This window comes from Manis javanica, chromosome 4 (genome assembly GCF_040802235.1).
Source record: "Manis javanica isolate MJ-LG chromosome 4, MJ_LKY, whole genome shotgun sequence".
Taxonomy (NCBI): Eukaryota; Metazoa; Chordata; class Mammalia; order Pholidota; family Manidae; genus Manis; species Manis javanica.
In genome coordinates, this window is record NC_133159.1 from 55308697 (window position 1) to 55327017 (window position 18321).

The following is an 18321-nucleotide window of genomic DNA, read 5'->3' on the forward strand; positions in this document are numbered from 1 at the left end:
AGGCTATAATAGGAACCATAGGATATGATTTGATAATATAACCTTTATTGAATAAGGGGCAGCAAATCTGAAAGAAATTAATTTTACACATGAATTTTACCAATGTGTCTAGAAAAAATGTGATGGTCCATCAAAAATCTCATTTACATTTAAGAGGATAAACATAAGTCTCCCATATTGCTTCCAAAGTCTGACATTCAGACTTTCTAAAATGGGCCCAAATATCCCTAAAATGGCTAAAATTCAGAGTATCTCAACATGGGTGAAATGCAAGTATTTTAGTAAGTTTCATTTTTATAAAACTAATATATTTAGTGAAAAACTCAAAGCTTTATGGTTTTAAAGCACCCTGATTAATTTTCCAAGGAGGCATCCCTGTAACCAATATTTCCATTTATTGGTTTGTTTGGTACCATGGAGGTATTGATATCCAGGGTAATACACAATATTGAGATTCAGGATGGAGGGATATTATTCTTTATGAAGGAAGAGAATGACTACTGTGAACCCAGGCTCATGATTCTCAAGAGAAATCAGATTTGGAAAGGGCACATATGGAAGCTGACAATGTGGAAACTGACCTCCTTACAAGTATGTAGGCAGACTCCAAGAGCTAGAGTTGTACACTGTAGGTATACACTGTAGGTTTTGAATTTACCTTCACTTCTAAGCATTCTTAAGTCTCTAACAAGCTCATAGGAAATAAGGTAAAGTTGACCTTTAATGCACACCTTACAGGAAATGGTGATGATTCAGCCTGTAACACCCACTCCTCCAAGAGAGCTGAATGAGCCGTAAGGTGTCAGATGCTGGGAAGAACTGAGCAGCTGTATGAAGGTACCATCCTTTGGGTGACTCATAAGATTTATGGTACTTATTTCTCTTCAAGGAGTCTACATAACTCTTCATGAGTATGGAGTTATTAATTCAGTGGTTGAGAAAATTAATAAAATAAGATAACCTTCATTTATCTGGCATATATGAAGAATGAGTTTTTTCAGGTGAACGCATCCACAGATAATTAAAATTCAAGGCCATGAAGTTAGAAAAGCAAGTTCAATATTTTTGATAAAAAGTTTTCTGAAATGAATAATATTTTCTTTTTAGCAATCTTTGCTATTTCTGACTGACTTCAAGATAAAGGTTAAACTACTTAGCGGAAATACAAAGCCCATTCTGCCACTGACCTAATTTTCCAGCCCAAATTCCATTCCCCTCAAACTGGAGAAACAACTAATTAGTCCTAAGACATCTATATTGCACATTCTGTTCACTGTATGTGAAATGTTTTCACAGCTTGGAAAATTGCTACTAATTATCAAAACTCAATGAACAGTCCTTTCTTTTGTGTGTTCTTCAAAGACACTTATTTGTATATTCCAGTGGTTCTCAACCCAGTCTGCTCATTGTAATCATGTGGGGGCCATTAAAAAATATCAATGCCCAGCCTCCAGCCACATAAATTCTGATTTCATTGTCTAGAATGAATCTGAGCATAGGAATGTTTTAAATGTTCCTCCAGCATCTTCTAATGTCCTAGGTATTGAAGATATAAAAATCAAAAAGACAGTATGGAGTTTCTGAAGTTCAGTGTAGAGGAAACAAGTAAATTAACTGTCATTTACAATAGAAAAAAATACACAGAGTGAAAAGATACTTAATGCAGAGCAAATAAAGGAAGCAGGAAGAAAAGATATCCCAGGATAAGTCCCTTGTGGGGCCTGCTATAAACCAACCAAATATCTGATAATCTTTTTTTTGTTTATAGAATTATGCTAAACCATGAACATTGTTCAAAGCAATTGATCTGTAATTCAATCACTATAAACAATACAACAAAAAAGCTGTTCTGTAATTAGTCACATTATATCTTTAATGCCATATTAAATGGCACATATTAGAAATGCTCAAAAATGCTTATTAAATAAATGAGTGGTCAACAGTAGTAAACTTTAAGAAACAGATTTATAATGAATATCAATGTTGGTTGCAAATTAAAACTAAGCATCATATTTTTCATGTCAAAGATTTCGACGGATAAGGCATGTGCATGTACTACTTCTTGGATGGAACAGGTAATTCTAAATTAAGGAAACAAAAGCACTGACAAAACAGTTCAGTTTCAGTAATCTGGGTTTTCCCTAACAGTGACATGAAAGTCCTTTTGAATTGGACAGTTTGAGTTCCTCTTCAAGAATCTGAAATGTAGGTCAGGGTTCTGCTGACATTTCCATTTGTCTCATAGCTGAAAATCTGAAGCATCACTGACAGGCAGGCAGTGAGTAAAGAAAGACATGAGGCAGGCGGCAAGAGTAGCAGCCTGGCTCTGAAGTGGAAACATGTGCTTCAGACAAGTTGAAAGGTAAGGAGATAATAATCATCCAAATACTCAAGAACAGCTATACCTTCCTCTTGAAAATGTATGAACCAAGTTGTTTTCTTTTATAAGTTCTTGCGATGTTTCATACAGTAGTTACTGATGAAAGTTGAATCTATAATATTGCTTGACATCATATCACTATAAGTAATGAATATTGCATATATGTTACTGGGTGGGTAGTTAACTTCTAACTAGAAACATAGGTCTGTCTTGCCTGTTATTTATAAAGAGGAGACCTACTGTTGTTTGCAAGTTAGGAAAGTGATCCCTATATTCATAAGTCATGAGGACCTGAGTTGTAAAAATGCAATGAGTTATTTTATACTATTTGATGAGTCATGATTTTATTTTGTTGTGTTATATGAAAGACTCAGGTTTTATTAAACAGATAAAGATGATAACATTAAAAGTGAGTAATGTAGATTATTAAGTAATTGAATTATTTAATAATGTAAGAAACAGGTTAACTAAATAATGTAGCTCCAGTTGTAAAATAATGGCAATATTGTTTGGGATTTATATAATGTGTTTCTTTTGAGGTATCTAGAGATAAAAGGGCTTTCTGTAAGTTTAACTGGTGATAGCACCTATGCTTGTGTCTCATTTTATCTTTCTTTATTTGGAATGCTTTTTCTCTGGAAGTTCTGAAATTTTTTACTTTTCTCAAGTTTTACTCACCAAAGACTGATATTTCTGGAGCTTGATAGGCACATAAGTCTGGTCAGGGGAAGAATTCATCAGCAGCAGTTAGAGCAGAAAAACGTTTCTGATGAGAGAGACTAGATTAGGAGGAATTTTATTTTATCAAAGGTCAAACTGTCCTACTGTGGTAATTCACAGTGATTTTTGAAGGGTATAAAAGTCCATTCTTTTGCTTTCTCCCCCATCTGTATTATACCTCCGCTCACACCAGTACTTTTCTTGGCCTTATTTCGTTCCTCCTTTCCCTCCTTCCTTCCTTCCTTTCCTCCCATCCTTCTTCTCTTCCTAATCAAAAGTTCTCATCAAAGACAATAATAACCATTAGGCAAAAATGGAATGCTGCTGATTCTTTTATATTTTAATTATTAAAATATATTAATTATTAACATTAATTATTAATTATTAATTATTAATATTAAAATTTAAATTTTCTCATATTTTTTCCTAGATCAGAACAAAGAATTTTTCCTGCCTTCAGGCATGAATCAGGTCACAATTCAATGGGATGTGGTAATAGCTCTTTACATATTCTTCAACTGGTGTCATGGAGGTATAGTATTTTGAGTACCCATTGCTTTTATTTAAGTAAAATGTTGAATGTTTATGTTTATGAGGTATTATGCTAGGAACTATTAAGAATCAAAAATCATTAGATCTGGAAAAATTACATGCACACAAAAATTAAATGAAATGAAAATATAAAAGCCCAATCTCCCTCCTAATGAAGGATTACTTTCTCAAGCAATTCTTATGGGCATATTTCTAACATATATGAGCATTTCCAGAAGGAGCTTATTACTTTGAGTTGGCATTTTCTACCTCTGAACTATTACAACTGTTGTATGATAACCCATCAAACATTTGAACTTAATTCAATCCCACAAATCATGTATTGATGGTTACTATGTGTCATGCACTATGCTAAACCTTTTATTCCTCACAACAACTTTGTGCAGTAGTATTATGTGCTATTATTATTCCCACCTTATAATTCACACAAACATCTGGCACTATGATAGACACAGGCATAAGCAGCTTTGAGGAATCCAGGAAAGGAATCATCAGTTCATGCAGGGCAACATTGGCATTTGGGATTTTGTTTCTATTGGCAGCACTGCGTCCTGAGCAGGTGGCAGGGATTCATTCACTGGGAGACAAGTAACACAGAGGTAGGGTTCTAGACCTGGATGGAAACTTTGCAAATCACAAAAATTACTCAGAAGAGTGACAAAAACAAAACCATTTTCTGTAGTTTGAGATTAATTGTACTAGAGATACAGAGGAAGTTTCATCACCAGAACTAGAATCCCTCCAGCAGGATATGGTAAACTCCCACAGTCAGACCAATAGCTGTATAAGAAGATTTAGGAGAAATAAGGCACTAGCTCCTTTTTCTAGCTCCCTGAAATATGCAAATGAGAAGTACGATTTCTGTTTATACATTCATGTGATTAATATAAGGCAGAGAGAAAGAAGACAAGCCCCAGTGATGTGGCACTAGAGACCTGTCAGCTATCCATTAGAAACTATTTTATATATTATTGTTCCATATGCTATAAATATTTTTAATATCATGCAAACTACATTTTTCCAGGTCTTCTACCAGAATGTTACGTTACCCCTGCCCAATAGCTTTGCTGAAATTAAAAATATGTTCAACATTCCTCTGACCAATCTAATCACCATATAAAAATAAGTAACATTTTTGTATGAATTATTTTTATATAATCCATGTTGACTCCTACTGATTGCTGATGTTTTCTATGTACTGAAAATTAAATGACTTATGAATTCATTCTGGAATGTCATGAAGTTCAGTGGCCCTGAGATCCTGGTTTTCTTATTTATTCCATTTTTTAAAACAGACATTTGTCCAAATCTGAAGCTTCTGACATTTTTGATATTTTCCATATATTTTCAAACACTATTCACAATGGTTCCATGATAGTATTCACATTTTTTTTAAGGTGCTGGAGATACAGATTGTTCAAACTTCAATCACTGAACTTACATAACACAGTCAAATGGTTTCTTAAAACTTCCTTTTCACATCTTTGGCTTCAATTCCCAACTGATAATAATGAAATTATTTTTATTACTACTTCAACATTTAAATATTTATAATTTATATGTAAATGTTCATTACATAGATGGAAATATTCAATTACATTTATATTACACAAGTTAACTCTTTAAGGTTTGTATTCCAAAAGTAGGGACTTTATAAAATCAAATATCAACCTTTAATTATCACTAAAATTTTAAGATATGTTAATACCTCTATTTACAAAAAAAGCCTATAGTAAATTTTCCTTGATGTGAATTTATTTGAATTGATATTGCACTGCATTGTTATTTGAGTTATGGTAATGATTTCAAATTATTGTTTTTTGATTATAAAGGTAATACATGTAATATTTAAAACCTTAAAATATACAATGAAAAATTACTCAAACATACAGAGATTTTCATTGTTAATATCTTAGTGTATGTCTAATTCATCCATCTATTTGTTTCTAACATTACTTAACATAAAAATATATTTGCAACATTTTCTCAGATATTAAATTGATGATGGATTTTAAGTGGTTATCCAGTAGATTATTTTTCATTGGTAAGAGTAGGGTTTTATTCATTAAACTCATATTTTATAATAAAAGTAACATTTATCTAAAAAAGAATGAAAGATTGAGTAGCTGGAGAATGGGGCTTGGATTCTGCAGTGCCAGGTGTTATTTTTAATCTTATCTTTGAAAAATGGTATAGCCTTATAATGCCTCAATTTTCTGCTTTAAAACAGGAAAGCTAATTATATTTGCCCTTTGGACAGTTAGGGAAGCTTAAAGGCTGACTCTAGTCTTGTGTCATGCTGCTGAATATCAATGCAAGCATGGCAAAAACACATTATAGTAAATGAATCAATTAAAAGATACACTTGGTCTTAAAACTTTTTTCCAATGGAAGCAATTAATAGAAAATAATGAACTTTAAATATAATAGCATATTCTCCTGAATTTCTTGTTTTGATATTTTACATGGAATGTTTTGTTTTATCTATTTGTTTCCAGGAATAACAAATATAAACTGCTCTGGCCACATCTGGGTAGAACCAGCCACCATTTTTAAGATGGGTATGAATATCTCCATATATTGCCAAGCAGCAAGTAAGAACTGCCAACCAAGGAAATTTTATTTTTATAAAAATGGCATCAAAGAAAGACTTCAAATCACAAGAATTAATAAAACAACAGCTCGGCTTTGGTATAACAACTTTGTAGAGCCACACGCTTCTATATATTGCACTGCTGAATGTTCTGGATATTTTCAAGAGACACTGATATGTGGAAAAGACATATCTTCTGGATGTAAGTGTTGGAGTATATTCAAAATCCAAATTAAAGCTAGTCTAACAACTAACTGGTAATTACTAGTCTCATAAAAAAGTAGAGAATGTAATATCGTTCACTTCTTAAGTTAGTTTAATGTAGAAGCTGCAAACTCAAATGTCTTCAGGGGCCAGGTTGGTGAAACATATGAGTTAAGGAGACTGGTGGGATCTGCGCAAGGAGAAAACACACAGACAGTCTACTGGGGACAGCCACTGCCCAGTTTTAGCATTTTTGAGGGCTCAGTATTCCCAGGTCTGTTGACTCTCCAAAAGAAGACAGAAGTATCAATTTTGAATGTGAACTCTACAAACCTTTAAATGTTGCCAATACATGAAAAAACAATCTTTCAACTCTAGATTGGCCAAGCACGGCATACCAAGCACGGCATATGGAAAGGGCAGCACCCTTAGATGTTAAGTGTTGCTCTTTTCACCTGTTTTTCACTTACGTTTTTTGTTTGTTTGTTTATATTCCAAACTAAATCAACCTTGAAGGAGATCCCATTGAGAAATTCTGAGGCTAAGATTTAGGGAGAAAAAAACAATTGCCAAACTAGCTTTGTGTTCCTGCTATACTTCTTTCTAGCTTTGTGACCTTGGGCAACTTGCTCAACCAATCTGAGCTTCAATTCCATAAATGAGGAGGACTATATCATTGTTCTCTAATTATTGTAAAATGAGGCCAATTATACCTGCTGTGGTACATATTGAATTTAAATAATTTGAAAGCATATTACTTTAGGGTATAACACCAATGTGCCTAAACCTTAAAAATGCATCATTTTGATAAAACATCGGGAGATACTGATGCAATTTCTGCCTCCTAATCCCACTGCCACAAAATGTGAATTATTGTGTTTGTTACTGTAGTTGAGAAAAAAATTATCAAGTTAATCTTAAAAATATTTGCTAAGTTGCATTTCTGTTCATAATATTTGGAAGACATTTATTATAGTAATATGCGCTAACTTGTATAATTATATACTTAATTCTTATTTCTACTATTATGAAGGGTAAGTCAATAAATTCAGTTGTTTTAACCCAGAGATTTCTTCTCTACAGCCTCAGGGCCCATTTTCAGTGAAAAACAAAGGGCTTTGGGTCTTTGCATGTTCCCTGACTCCATGCTCTGGAGAATCAAATCTGAGTTCTCACTTCTTCCTCACCTCCAGACCTTAGCTACTAGGAAGAGCAAGACCACCTGAACCACCACCACCTGCCCCTAGAGTGGATGCCTTAGAAGCAGGTGGCTTCCTTGTTCTAAAATAAAGCCATTGTCCTACTTAACTCTGGGCATGCATGATTTTCAAAAGAGAGAAGAGCTAGGAGAGGTGATACAAATAAATTGAGGAATAAAAATAGTAAGTTTGAGAGTCAAAGAATAAAGTTGGCAAACGCATGCCTTAAATTGGTGGTAACCTGCTAAACTTTCAGGAATTGAAACCACAGACAGACATCTTATCTGATGTATGAGGACTCTTGGCTTGCCCACATCCTCAGGAAACAAACAACCCTTAATGCTGAAATACTTTACTATTTATCCTTTGGGGGTGGAGGAGAGGGTGTTGAGAGTATATACAATTTCCTGGGAGTGCAAATAAGCAACTTCCACAGCTATGGGGAAGGGTAGTTTTTAATTTAAGCCGGAGGACTCAAGGGGGCGAAAGAAGTAGGGTGTCATTCCCCGTGTTGCCCTTCAGGTGACAGATTACTCCCTACAGCTGCCCCAGTGAGGGGATGGCTTCTGCACCCAAACACGAGCACCAGTGATGTTTAGGGACAGGGAATGGCCTCTGCTCCCCTTCTAGGACAACATAACAGAAGCACGCATCTACTCTACTGACCGTTGCTTAGAAAGAACGGCACTCTTTCCATTTGTTTACATTGTGAGTTGTAACTTCTTGCACAGACCTCTGGTTATGAGTGTGAAATTGTGACTGCCAGGCAAGAGTTTACTCAGACCCCTGGATTTAAGAACCCCTGTGTTCTTAGGCTCTGAATTCTTAGCAAAGAAAACTTCCTATTTAAGTAGGTCAACAATAGGTTTTTGAGTTTTTTTGTGGTACCCTAGAAATCACATTGCTTTCACTGGATCACTTTGATTGCAGGATATTTGTCCTGGGAGCTTTACTATGCTAATTTTGCTAATTTAGCACCACTGCTGTGAACAAAATGATTGTGTATCTTTTTCGAGTGGAGACAAATCATAAAAGACAGGCAGAAGATAAACAAGTCATTGCTTTCCCTGAAAAGATACCCAAATATATTTAAAATGTTCTGTTCTTTCACATGTAATTTGTGAACTACAAACTATTATTATCACAATTTTCATGTTTAGCCATAATCTTAAGCACATTTTAGATTCTTATCTGCGATTAAATGCATACATATTAAGGGAAGTTTGTTCTTTCAGAGTCACACCAGTCATGAGTTGAAACATTGTAACGTGTCTATTCATTTAAAAATACCACATTAAAATAAACCACACACAGAAGTTGTGTTTCCACTTAACCATTTACTTAAAAGCTTAAGTTACCTTCGCCTTAAATTTTGACTACTTTTCATCTCTACTTACTGTGATAAAAGTAGGCTTCTTACCAATAGAAGCCCCTGAATATTCATCTTTAACATTGCTATCAAGTATCATGACTGGCACTGTTAGGTGGGCCTGTGTCCTCTTTGTGGGGGGAATTGCAGTGATCTTTGCCAGAAGCATTGCAGCTCTCTTCATTTTAAATTCTTCTCATTATTATTTCATTTCTCAAGCCAATCTATTCATGAAATAAACTTTACTGAGTAGTTGCTATACACCAAAAATGTGTTAATGCTAGAAATTCAAAGAGGGAATCACAGACGCTGCCTTAAAGAGGCTTTTAGTAGAAAATGACCCTTGGCTAGACTATGAATTAACAAGAAACTTGGCCTGTGATTATTAGTGAGGACTTCATTAATAAGGGTGCAGAAATTTAAGACTCATTCTTGTATATTCCAGAGCATTCTCTGGTTTCTGGCTATATAACAGGTTTTTATCCATGGGCATTGAAAAATCTGGCAGTGAGATATAACAACAATCTGGTCTTACTTTTATAACCATAGTCACAGTCTCATCTTTACATAGCTTCACATTAACAAATATTGTGTTTACTTGCATCTTGTATATATAATCTATTTGATCTTTTGTGAAATGAATTAACCACCAGACATTTATAACCCTGAGCATTCACTTCATTTGGAATGCTGTGGAATAGCATGCTCAAAAGATTGACAGTTACCTTGTATGGTGACCAAATCACTGATAGTCTGTCTGAAACCAGAGGGAAAAAAAAAACTTGAGCACAAATCACTGTAATCACTAAGGGGCCACAAATCAATCAATATATAAAATGACTTAAATTTATGTTTTCTCACCTACTTCCTTTAAAGCTCCAATAAATTTTAAAGATCACTCTTACCCTACTTGGAGTCCAGTTCCTTCCCACTCTAACACAATGCTACAACTCACCAACATGTCTTAAAGTATGTTAGTGCGCATTCTTACTGCTTGAAATTCGTTTTCTAATTATAAAATCAAAATGTACTCAATATGCAAAGTTTCTTAAAAGTTAGACCTGAAGATAAAGAGATAGTGGAATCTCTATAATCCCATAATCTCACCAATAACAGAATCCCTCTTAATAATTTGGAATACGTCTTTCAAATCTCTCTCTCTCCCTGCCCCTTCTCTGTCGCCCCCCCCACTCTGTCTTTGTCTGTCTGTCTCTCAAATGGTAGCACTATACTATGCTATTTTGCAACTTGCTTTTTTTCACTGTATCATATGGCCAATACTTACTTACTTAAACATATTCTAGCGCCTCCCAAAGGCAAAAGATGCTTAAACTGTCTTCTACAGCTTTGTTTTTGGATGCATTTTAGGAGTGTATTATAGTTTGCTTAACTCTAGTCTGAGGTAGTAAGGCAGTTTCCAATTATTTTTTTCATTATTATGAACAATACTTTAAGAGGCACATCCTTTTAGCCAAATATTTTTTGTTATCTGCGAACATTTCATTACGGATGCATTCCTAGGTGGAAAATTGTTGGTTGCAAGATATTACTCCTATTTTTAAACACCGTGATTAAGTGCTCTCCCTAAAGGGTGTACCAATTTGCATTCCCATTAGCAATGCATTGGAGGATTTCCCTGAGTCCATTCCAACACTGTGGATTACCATTTTTCAAAATTCTTGCCAATTTGATAGGGCTATAGGATACTATTGTTTCATTTTGCAATGAGGATAAATTTTTTCATGTATTTTTTCTTATTTTACAAGTAATATTCTTGGTAGATGATTTGCAGGTGAAGTGCAGGAATACATTTGTACTTAAGATAAGTCTTTGGGTATAACTTCACATGCATAATGTCTGTATTTTTGTTCTTTCTGGGCCCCCATTCTTCCATTTTTCTTCTCATTCTCCGAGTAGTCATATTTCCCAGGCACTATTGCACATGTAGGAACAAGCTAAGAGAGCCTCCCTTGAAATATGGATATATGATAAACACTTAATATTTCCGTACTTCTTTTTTTAATCTTGATCTTGGTAATTTATTATTGGGTGATGCAACTGAAAATTCCAGATGCCATTCTCAAATTGTTGGGATTTCATAGGCATCAGAGACCCCCAGAGGCTCAAATAATGTTATCAGAACTCTCTCATCTTTTCTCACCTCTAGGGTTTTACTTCCCCATGTGTTGGCTTCACTCCTAAATAGACTGTTTCATTATGACAGCAAGATGACCCCCCAGCAACTCACAGGTCACATTTACTCATAGACAGCAATTTCAGGAGGGAAAAGTGGCTCTTTCACAATGGCTCCAAAAAAAGCCCCTTGGAGAATTCTGATTGACTCATCTTGAGTCATGTGTTCATTCCCAAGGGATATGCTCCAGTTAGTCAACCTAGGTCAAGGGCACACTTCTGTATGGCGCCTAGTGATTGAAAGCTCTTGGGGATGGTGTAGGGATGAGGCTGGGGGTAAGGGAGATGTCAATTCTCAAAAGGGAAAGATACTAGCAGACAAAACTGATATTCTTCATAATATGGCCACTCAGAGAAAGACCCAAGGGGTACAGGAAAGGGGAAAGACAAAGAACCTTGAAATAGAATTCCATGAATACCGATATTTTTAAATCTTTTTTTATTGTGGTAAAATAGATATGAAATCAAACATATCACTCTATCCTTAAGCATGCAATTCTCTGGCATTAAGTACATTCACATTGTGCAACCATCACTACCATATCCAGAACTTCTTTTCATTGTCCAAAACTGAAACTCAATGCCTATTAAACTACTTTCCATTCTCGCCATCCTCCCAGCCCCCGGCACCATCATTCTACATTCAGTCTCTATGAGTCTCACTGTTCCAGATGCTTAAAGAAAGTGGAATCATACCATATTTGTCCTTTTGTGTCTGGCTTATTTTACTTAACCCATCTTCAGGGTTCCTCCATGTTGTAGCATGTGTCAGAATTCCCTTTCCTTTTTAAGGTCAAGTGATATTCCATTTCCTGTGTAAACACCAAACTTTTAAAAGTGAGTAGTGGAGTAGATGCCAGAGTAGAAGAAAAACCCTTTGGAGAAGGCCTTTCACAAAAGCCAAAAGGCATAGAGACTTCGAGGGGTCAAGCAGAAGCGCGATGCTGCGGAGCGCAGGCTCAGGGAGGGTCGCAGTGAGGTCATGGGATCTGTTGATCAGAAAGTCATTAATGACTTTAGCAGCAGTGATCTTGGTAAAATTGTGGGCCTGAACCTTGACTGCTTGGGGTTCAAGAACAAATGGGAGCTGAGGAGAACGCCCAGTAAAACGGACTCTTTTAAAAAAGTTTAGCTGTTAAGAAAAGGAGAAATATACAGTAGTAGCTGATGGGAGAAAACTTGGGGAGGGACTTTTGGGTATTTTTTGATGGAAGTAATGTGATTGTGTTAGCAGCTGCACAGGAATGGAGACTATAGTAAAGTATACTGAGGAAACTAGCAATGTCTGACACCAAAGTGGGTTGCAAGGAGAGATGGTAGGGATGGGATGAGGGAGGTGAGATGGTAGGGATGGGATGAGGGAGGTGATGAGTGCTGATTGGCCTGGTTTCCCAGATAAGATGGAAAGTTTATCAACTACTTGATAAAGACCTTTATGTTTCTATGGTGGCTCCTAAGCGGTACATTTTGTTGCAGATCCACCAGATGTCCCTGACAAGGTCACCTGTGTCATTCATGAATATTCAGACACCATGACTTGTACCTGGAATACAGGGAAGACCACCTACATAGACACAAAGTATGTGGTGCATGTGAAGAGGTAGGTTCCTTCCGCAACAGTTTAACACGAGAATTCCACTACAGCGTGGCCAGTGCTCTGCCCCACCAAGGATCTAAGCAATTCATCTCAAACATTAAATGTATCCTGGTTATCCCCAACTCCCTAATTATGATCAGTGAAGCCAGATCACCAGAATCCTTTTTGGCCCATTAGTATTTTCACTTTATGGGGCAATGTGTTTTATAATCTTTCTTCCCTTTTTATTCATTGGTAGTTAATGGGGGACAAGCACCTAACAGTGATACAGAATGGTCCAGGTTTAAAAGGACCTTTGCCTAAGTCCCAGCTCTATCCACCTTCTAGGGTTTAAGCAACTTACTGTGTCTCTCCAAATTGCTATTTCTTTTTATCTTTTACAGTGGGTCTAAAAATAAAATGTAATGAACAAGTTTATTCTAACTATTTAAGTGGAATTTGGCTTTAAAGTGTTTATCACAGTGTCAGGTCCAGAGTTAGCAATAAATTCATGGAAGCCATTCATTGTTTTTTTTTTTTGAAGCAGAGTAAAAGTTTTATTAAAAGTTACTTAAAGAGAGAAGAAGTGCAGCAGGCAACCTCAGCAAGGACAGGTGCCTTGGAAGTTTGGACAGAGAAATTTTAAGATTAAGTGTTTACACACTTAGAAAGTGCGGGCAACCTCAGAGAGAGGAGCGCCTCCATTCATTATTAATAATGGCCCCCAAATGTCAAATTTGATTTCTATGTAGGCTGACCATCTTTCCTGGCTTGCCTGAAACTAAGGGAGTTCCTGGAACACAGGACTTTCAGTTTTAAAACTGAAAGTAATAATTGAGTTAAAGTAATAATTTTCTATTTGGAGTTAAGGAAACACTTCTTTGTTATATTCTAACAATAACCAGAACTTCAGGAGCCAAGGAAACCATGGGGCCAAAATCTCTTGAGTTTTATGCTTAAACACAAATTGTTGATCATAAAGTTGTAGTTTTTCTTACTAAACTAAATTGGGGGAAATGTATGTTTAGTTTCTATTATTTAGAAACTGCAAAATAGAAAAAGGTTGATATGAGAAAAATCCCTTTCCCTCCCTCGACGTAAGGAGTTCAAATCTCTCTTTGTTACATTTAAACTATATCCATGTATGTCCATTAGCTTTGGACTCCTCTGCTAGTGTTAAAGATGGAAATAAAACCATTTAATTTGAAAAAAAAAGAATGGGCAAACTGGGCTAAGTTGGTCATTCTATCCATGTATCTTTTTTTGTTAACTTTTTTTTTTAAAAGAATGCCTTCAGTAGTATATTTGAAGTGTACTTTTTTTCTGTTAATAATTCTAAAAAATTTCACAACCTACTTATTTTTTAAAAAGCATTTATTGGACCCTTACTGTTTGCCAAGCACTGGGCCCAAAGCTTTATTATGTGCCACCTCATTTAATCTCCTATGCAGCCTTGTGCAGTACCTATGGTTGTTCTTCTGATTTTTGTAGACAAGGTGACCGAGGCTTGGTGAGGTTAGGTAATGCATCTCCCAACACTGTGCAGCTACAGGGAAGGAGAGATGGGCTTTGATCAGGGGCTGGCCTGCCTGTCTTCTTTTCTGCTAAAGTGGTGTGAGCAACCAGATCACAAGGCATATTTGAGAGATACTATCAAGGTCTCATCAATATGAAAGAGAATTACCTTCCATCTTTCTCTCTCTGTCCACCTGTGAGATACTCAGAATGATTTTCATTAAGTGAAACAAAAAGTAACACCTTTTCATTCAAGAAACTCTGGGTAAAAACTAGACAGATTTTATGAATACATTTCTAAGCCTGAAGTTACCAGCTACATGGCATGAGCAGGAAGCTCACACTTTCATTCTAAGCAGCAGTTGAACAGAGATGCAATGAGGTACCAGAAAGATGATGGAAATACTGAGATCAGGGGTAGGTTGTGTTGTCAGAGAACACACGAAGCTAAGCACTGTGCTCAAATATTACATCTTCAATCCTTGGCTCACCCTGTGAGATTAACTGTTATTACTGCCCCCATTTTACAGAGCTTATATTATCTCTCCAAATTCACTTGGCTAAGACTTAATGAAGGAAGCAGGATTCTAACATAGACTTGAGACTTAATCTCTGCCCCTTGCCTCTGGGGTCAAGTAGTCCCCTTGAAATGAAAAGAGGTCATGAGGACAAGAAAACTAGAATTGCATTGCAAAGTCAACTTTAAGAATGTGAAAATACGGGCAGTAAGGGAGCAAACCCCACAGTTCAAGTTCACAGAGAAGCTAGATTGTGCCAAATTGACAGAGAAAGTTTAGTGCCTTGATGGTTTTTGCTATTTTCTGCAACTTTTCAATATTTCATGGAAAAGAACTCCATATCCACTAGCAGTCACTCTGCATTTCCTCTCAACTCTCCCAGCATCCTTTGTGGATTTTACTACTCTGGATACTTCATATAAAAGGCATCATACAATGTGTGGTCTTTTGTGACTGGCTTTTTTTTACCTAGCGTAACATTTTCAAATTCTTTCATAAATCAAGACTTCATTCCTTTCTATGACTGAATAATGTCTCAATATGTGGTTATATCACATTTAATTTATCCATTCATTAGTTGATAAACATTTGAGTTGTTTCTACTTTTTGACTATTATGAATAATACTTCTATTAACATTCATGTACAAGACTTTGTTTAGACATGTTCTCATTTCTTTCAGGCATATACTTATGAATAGAATTGCTGGATCACATGGTAACTCTATTTAACTTTTGGGGGAGCTGCCACATTGTTTTCCAAAAGCAGCTGCACCATTTTCCATTCCTACCAGGAGTGTGTAGGGTTTCAATTTGTCTACATTCTTGCCAACACTTACTATTATTTTTTTGGTTATCAACAACCTAGTGGATGTAGGTTAGTTCTTTCAAATCCCACTAACCTGCCCTCTCAGGTTCCTGACAATAAAATTGTGTTGTATATCTGGAACAGATACATCACAATTTGAGAAGATGTATTTGTTAGATAAAAACTTACCAACCACTACCTAATTTCCTATTTAGTCTGATAAAAATAGTCTCCAATTATAAGATTATTTATTATAGATTTCTTTTGAATTCCATTAATGCTTCAAAATATATATGCTTAAATTATTTACACATGGTTTTTGAGGTATGCTTTCAGAGATATCCATCAAAAAGAGCAGTGGCTTTAAAGGTTTATGCTTGATTTCTAGTTCTGAGACATATCAGTTATGATGCAAACATCAGAAAACCCAAGTTGCAGTGACTTAAACAGATGGAGCTTTACTTACATTAGGCCGTCATGGTAGGTAGTACAGAGGCATGATAATTTCGGTGATACCCCAAAGACCCAGGCTCTTTCCACCTTTATCCTTTGCAATATTCAGTGTGTTGACCTTAATCCTCAAAAGCTGCACCTCCTGGCTTCACATCCAAGTTCTAGGCAGGAAAGGTGTTGAAGGGAAAAGGACATTCCCCATAGACTTCCACTTGCATCTCACTGGCCAGCACTGAGTTACGTGTCTACTCTACCTGGATGTAAGCTTGGGAGAAGGGTGTTGTAATGCAGTTGAGGTCTATCATCTAACACAGTAGCTGCACAGTTGCTAGTTTTGTGAGCCTGGAAAAGTTATTTAGGTTTGCTTAGCCTTAGCCTCTTGTGAAAGGAGGATAAGCAATACCATACTGGATGTTACAAAACTTATAAGAAAGAAAATTATCGGAAATGGCTTGCAAATAGGAAATACGTGGAAACAATGACAAATCGGTTGTCAGAGTAGTATGTGACACTCAAAGTTGACTCCCTAGGTTTGCTTGATTTGTTTTTACATCATAAACCTGACTAATTTGGGAAAGGAGAAGATTAATGTAAAGTCATAAAAAATGACCATTTACAGGATATTATAAACAATAGTTTTATTTACATTATTTTCAAGTAACAATATTTTGGATAGATGACTATCTAGAAAGAGAAGTTAAAGTGCTGTAATAAGACTAGTTTTCCAGCTATTTTACTAGGAAATGTTTTCAACATTTCAACTAGCAAAACTCCTCAAAAAAGTTGTCTGTACTTTCTCTCTACTTCCTTTCTTCACATCCTCTTTAAACTAGTTCAGTCAAATTTTTGCCCCCACTGAAACAGATCTTATCAATGTCACTAACAACTTCCTCATTGCCAAATCCTACTGATTATTCTCAGTCCTTATGTTTCTGTATTAGGAAGAGTTCTGTCCTAGGATCTCTCATTATTTTCATCTACACTCCTTACCTACAAAATCTCATCCAAATCAATATAAAACTCCCTAATTTTTTTTATCTCCAGTCCAGACATGTCCCCTAAAGCAGCTACCATATATCTAACATCTTATCCAACACTTCCTTTTAGACATCCAAAAGATACCTCAAAGCTAACACCCAGTTTCCTCTCTCCAGATTTGTATTCCCTTTCTCAGTTAACGGCAACTCCATCTTTCACATTATTCAGATTAAAATCACTGGAGTCCTCCTGGATTCCTCTCTGTCATGCCCCTCACACAATCAGTCGGCAAAACCTATTGGATCCATCTTTAAAAGTCTGACCTCTTCTCACTACCTACATAGCAATCCTGGTCCAAGCCTCATCATCTCTTACCTGGGTTAGGACAGGAACTACCTCACTGGTGCCCTGGCCTCCACCTTTGCCCTCCTACAATCCATTAACCACACACCCAGGGTAGTCTTTTTCACATATACCTCAGATTATGTCACTCTTCTGCTCAGAACCTCCCATTTCACTCAGAAATCAAAGCCAGAGTTGTTCGATGGCCTGATGTGACCTTATGAAGCCTTCTAAATCTCTCCTTCCTCCAGACTCTCTGATTTCTTCTCATCCTTCCACACTAAAAGCCACATTCACCTTCGTGCTGTTCTTTCAATGGGACAAGCAATGTTCTGCCTCAGGGCTTTTCCTCCAGAGAGCCACAAGACTTGATCCTTTACTGCTCTAATGTTACCTGCTCAGATAAGATTCTCCTTATCTTCCTAAGAAAAGCCCCCTCATCCCTAGTTCTAGGACTTTGTAACCCATTTTTTGCTTTAATTTTCTTCTAAACATTTATCTAGACATATATATTTATTTGTTTCCACCAAAATGAGTGCTCCATGAAGGTTGGGACTTTATCTGTTTTGTTCATTGTTATAGCCCCAGCATCCAAAGTAGTGTTTGGAGCATAATGGGGATTGAAGAAATATTTGTTGAATGAATAATGAAATAAATGGAAGACATTATTCACCATTATCACCATACAGTGGCAGTGTTTGTTGAAAATCTATTGACTACAACTAGGGCCGGGTGCACAGGAAACTTCAGTGAAATATGAATCATGCTGACTCCTTTCAACAAATAACCTGTTGTGTATTAATTAGCACATCAAAAAAATAAATAGAAATAAATTTTAAAACTTTGTAATATAGTTTTATTTAAAAATAGTCCCAAAGTAGAGTCAGTCATTATTACTGACTTCATCTAAAATAGTGCTTTTT

General features: G+C 36.0%; 1 protein-coding gene across 1 annotated transcript in view; it reads left to right on the top strand.

Moving 5' to 3' along the window:
- The first annotated feature begins 2271 nt into the window (after positions 1 to 2271).
- Positions 2272 to 18321, top strand: part of IL23R (interleukin 23 receptor) — a 50364-nt gene continuing 34314 nt past the window's right edge. The window contains exons 1-4 of the mRNA XM_037024392.2: positions 2272 to 2362; positions 3531 to 3632; positions 6151 to 6447; positions 12687 to 12810. Coding sequence (XP_036880287.1) covers positions 3563 to 3632; positions 6151 to 6447; positions 12687 to 12810 — 491 coding nt within the window. The 5' untranslated portion in view covers positions 2272 to 2362; positions 3531 to 3562. The remainder of the gene's footprint in view (positions 2363 to 3530; positions 3633 to 6150; positions 6448 to 12686; positions 12811 to 18321) is intronic.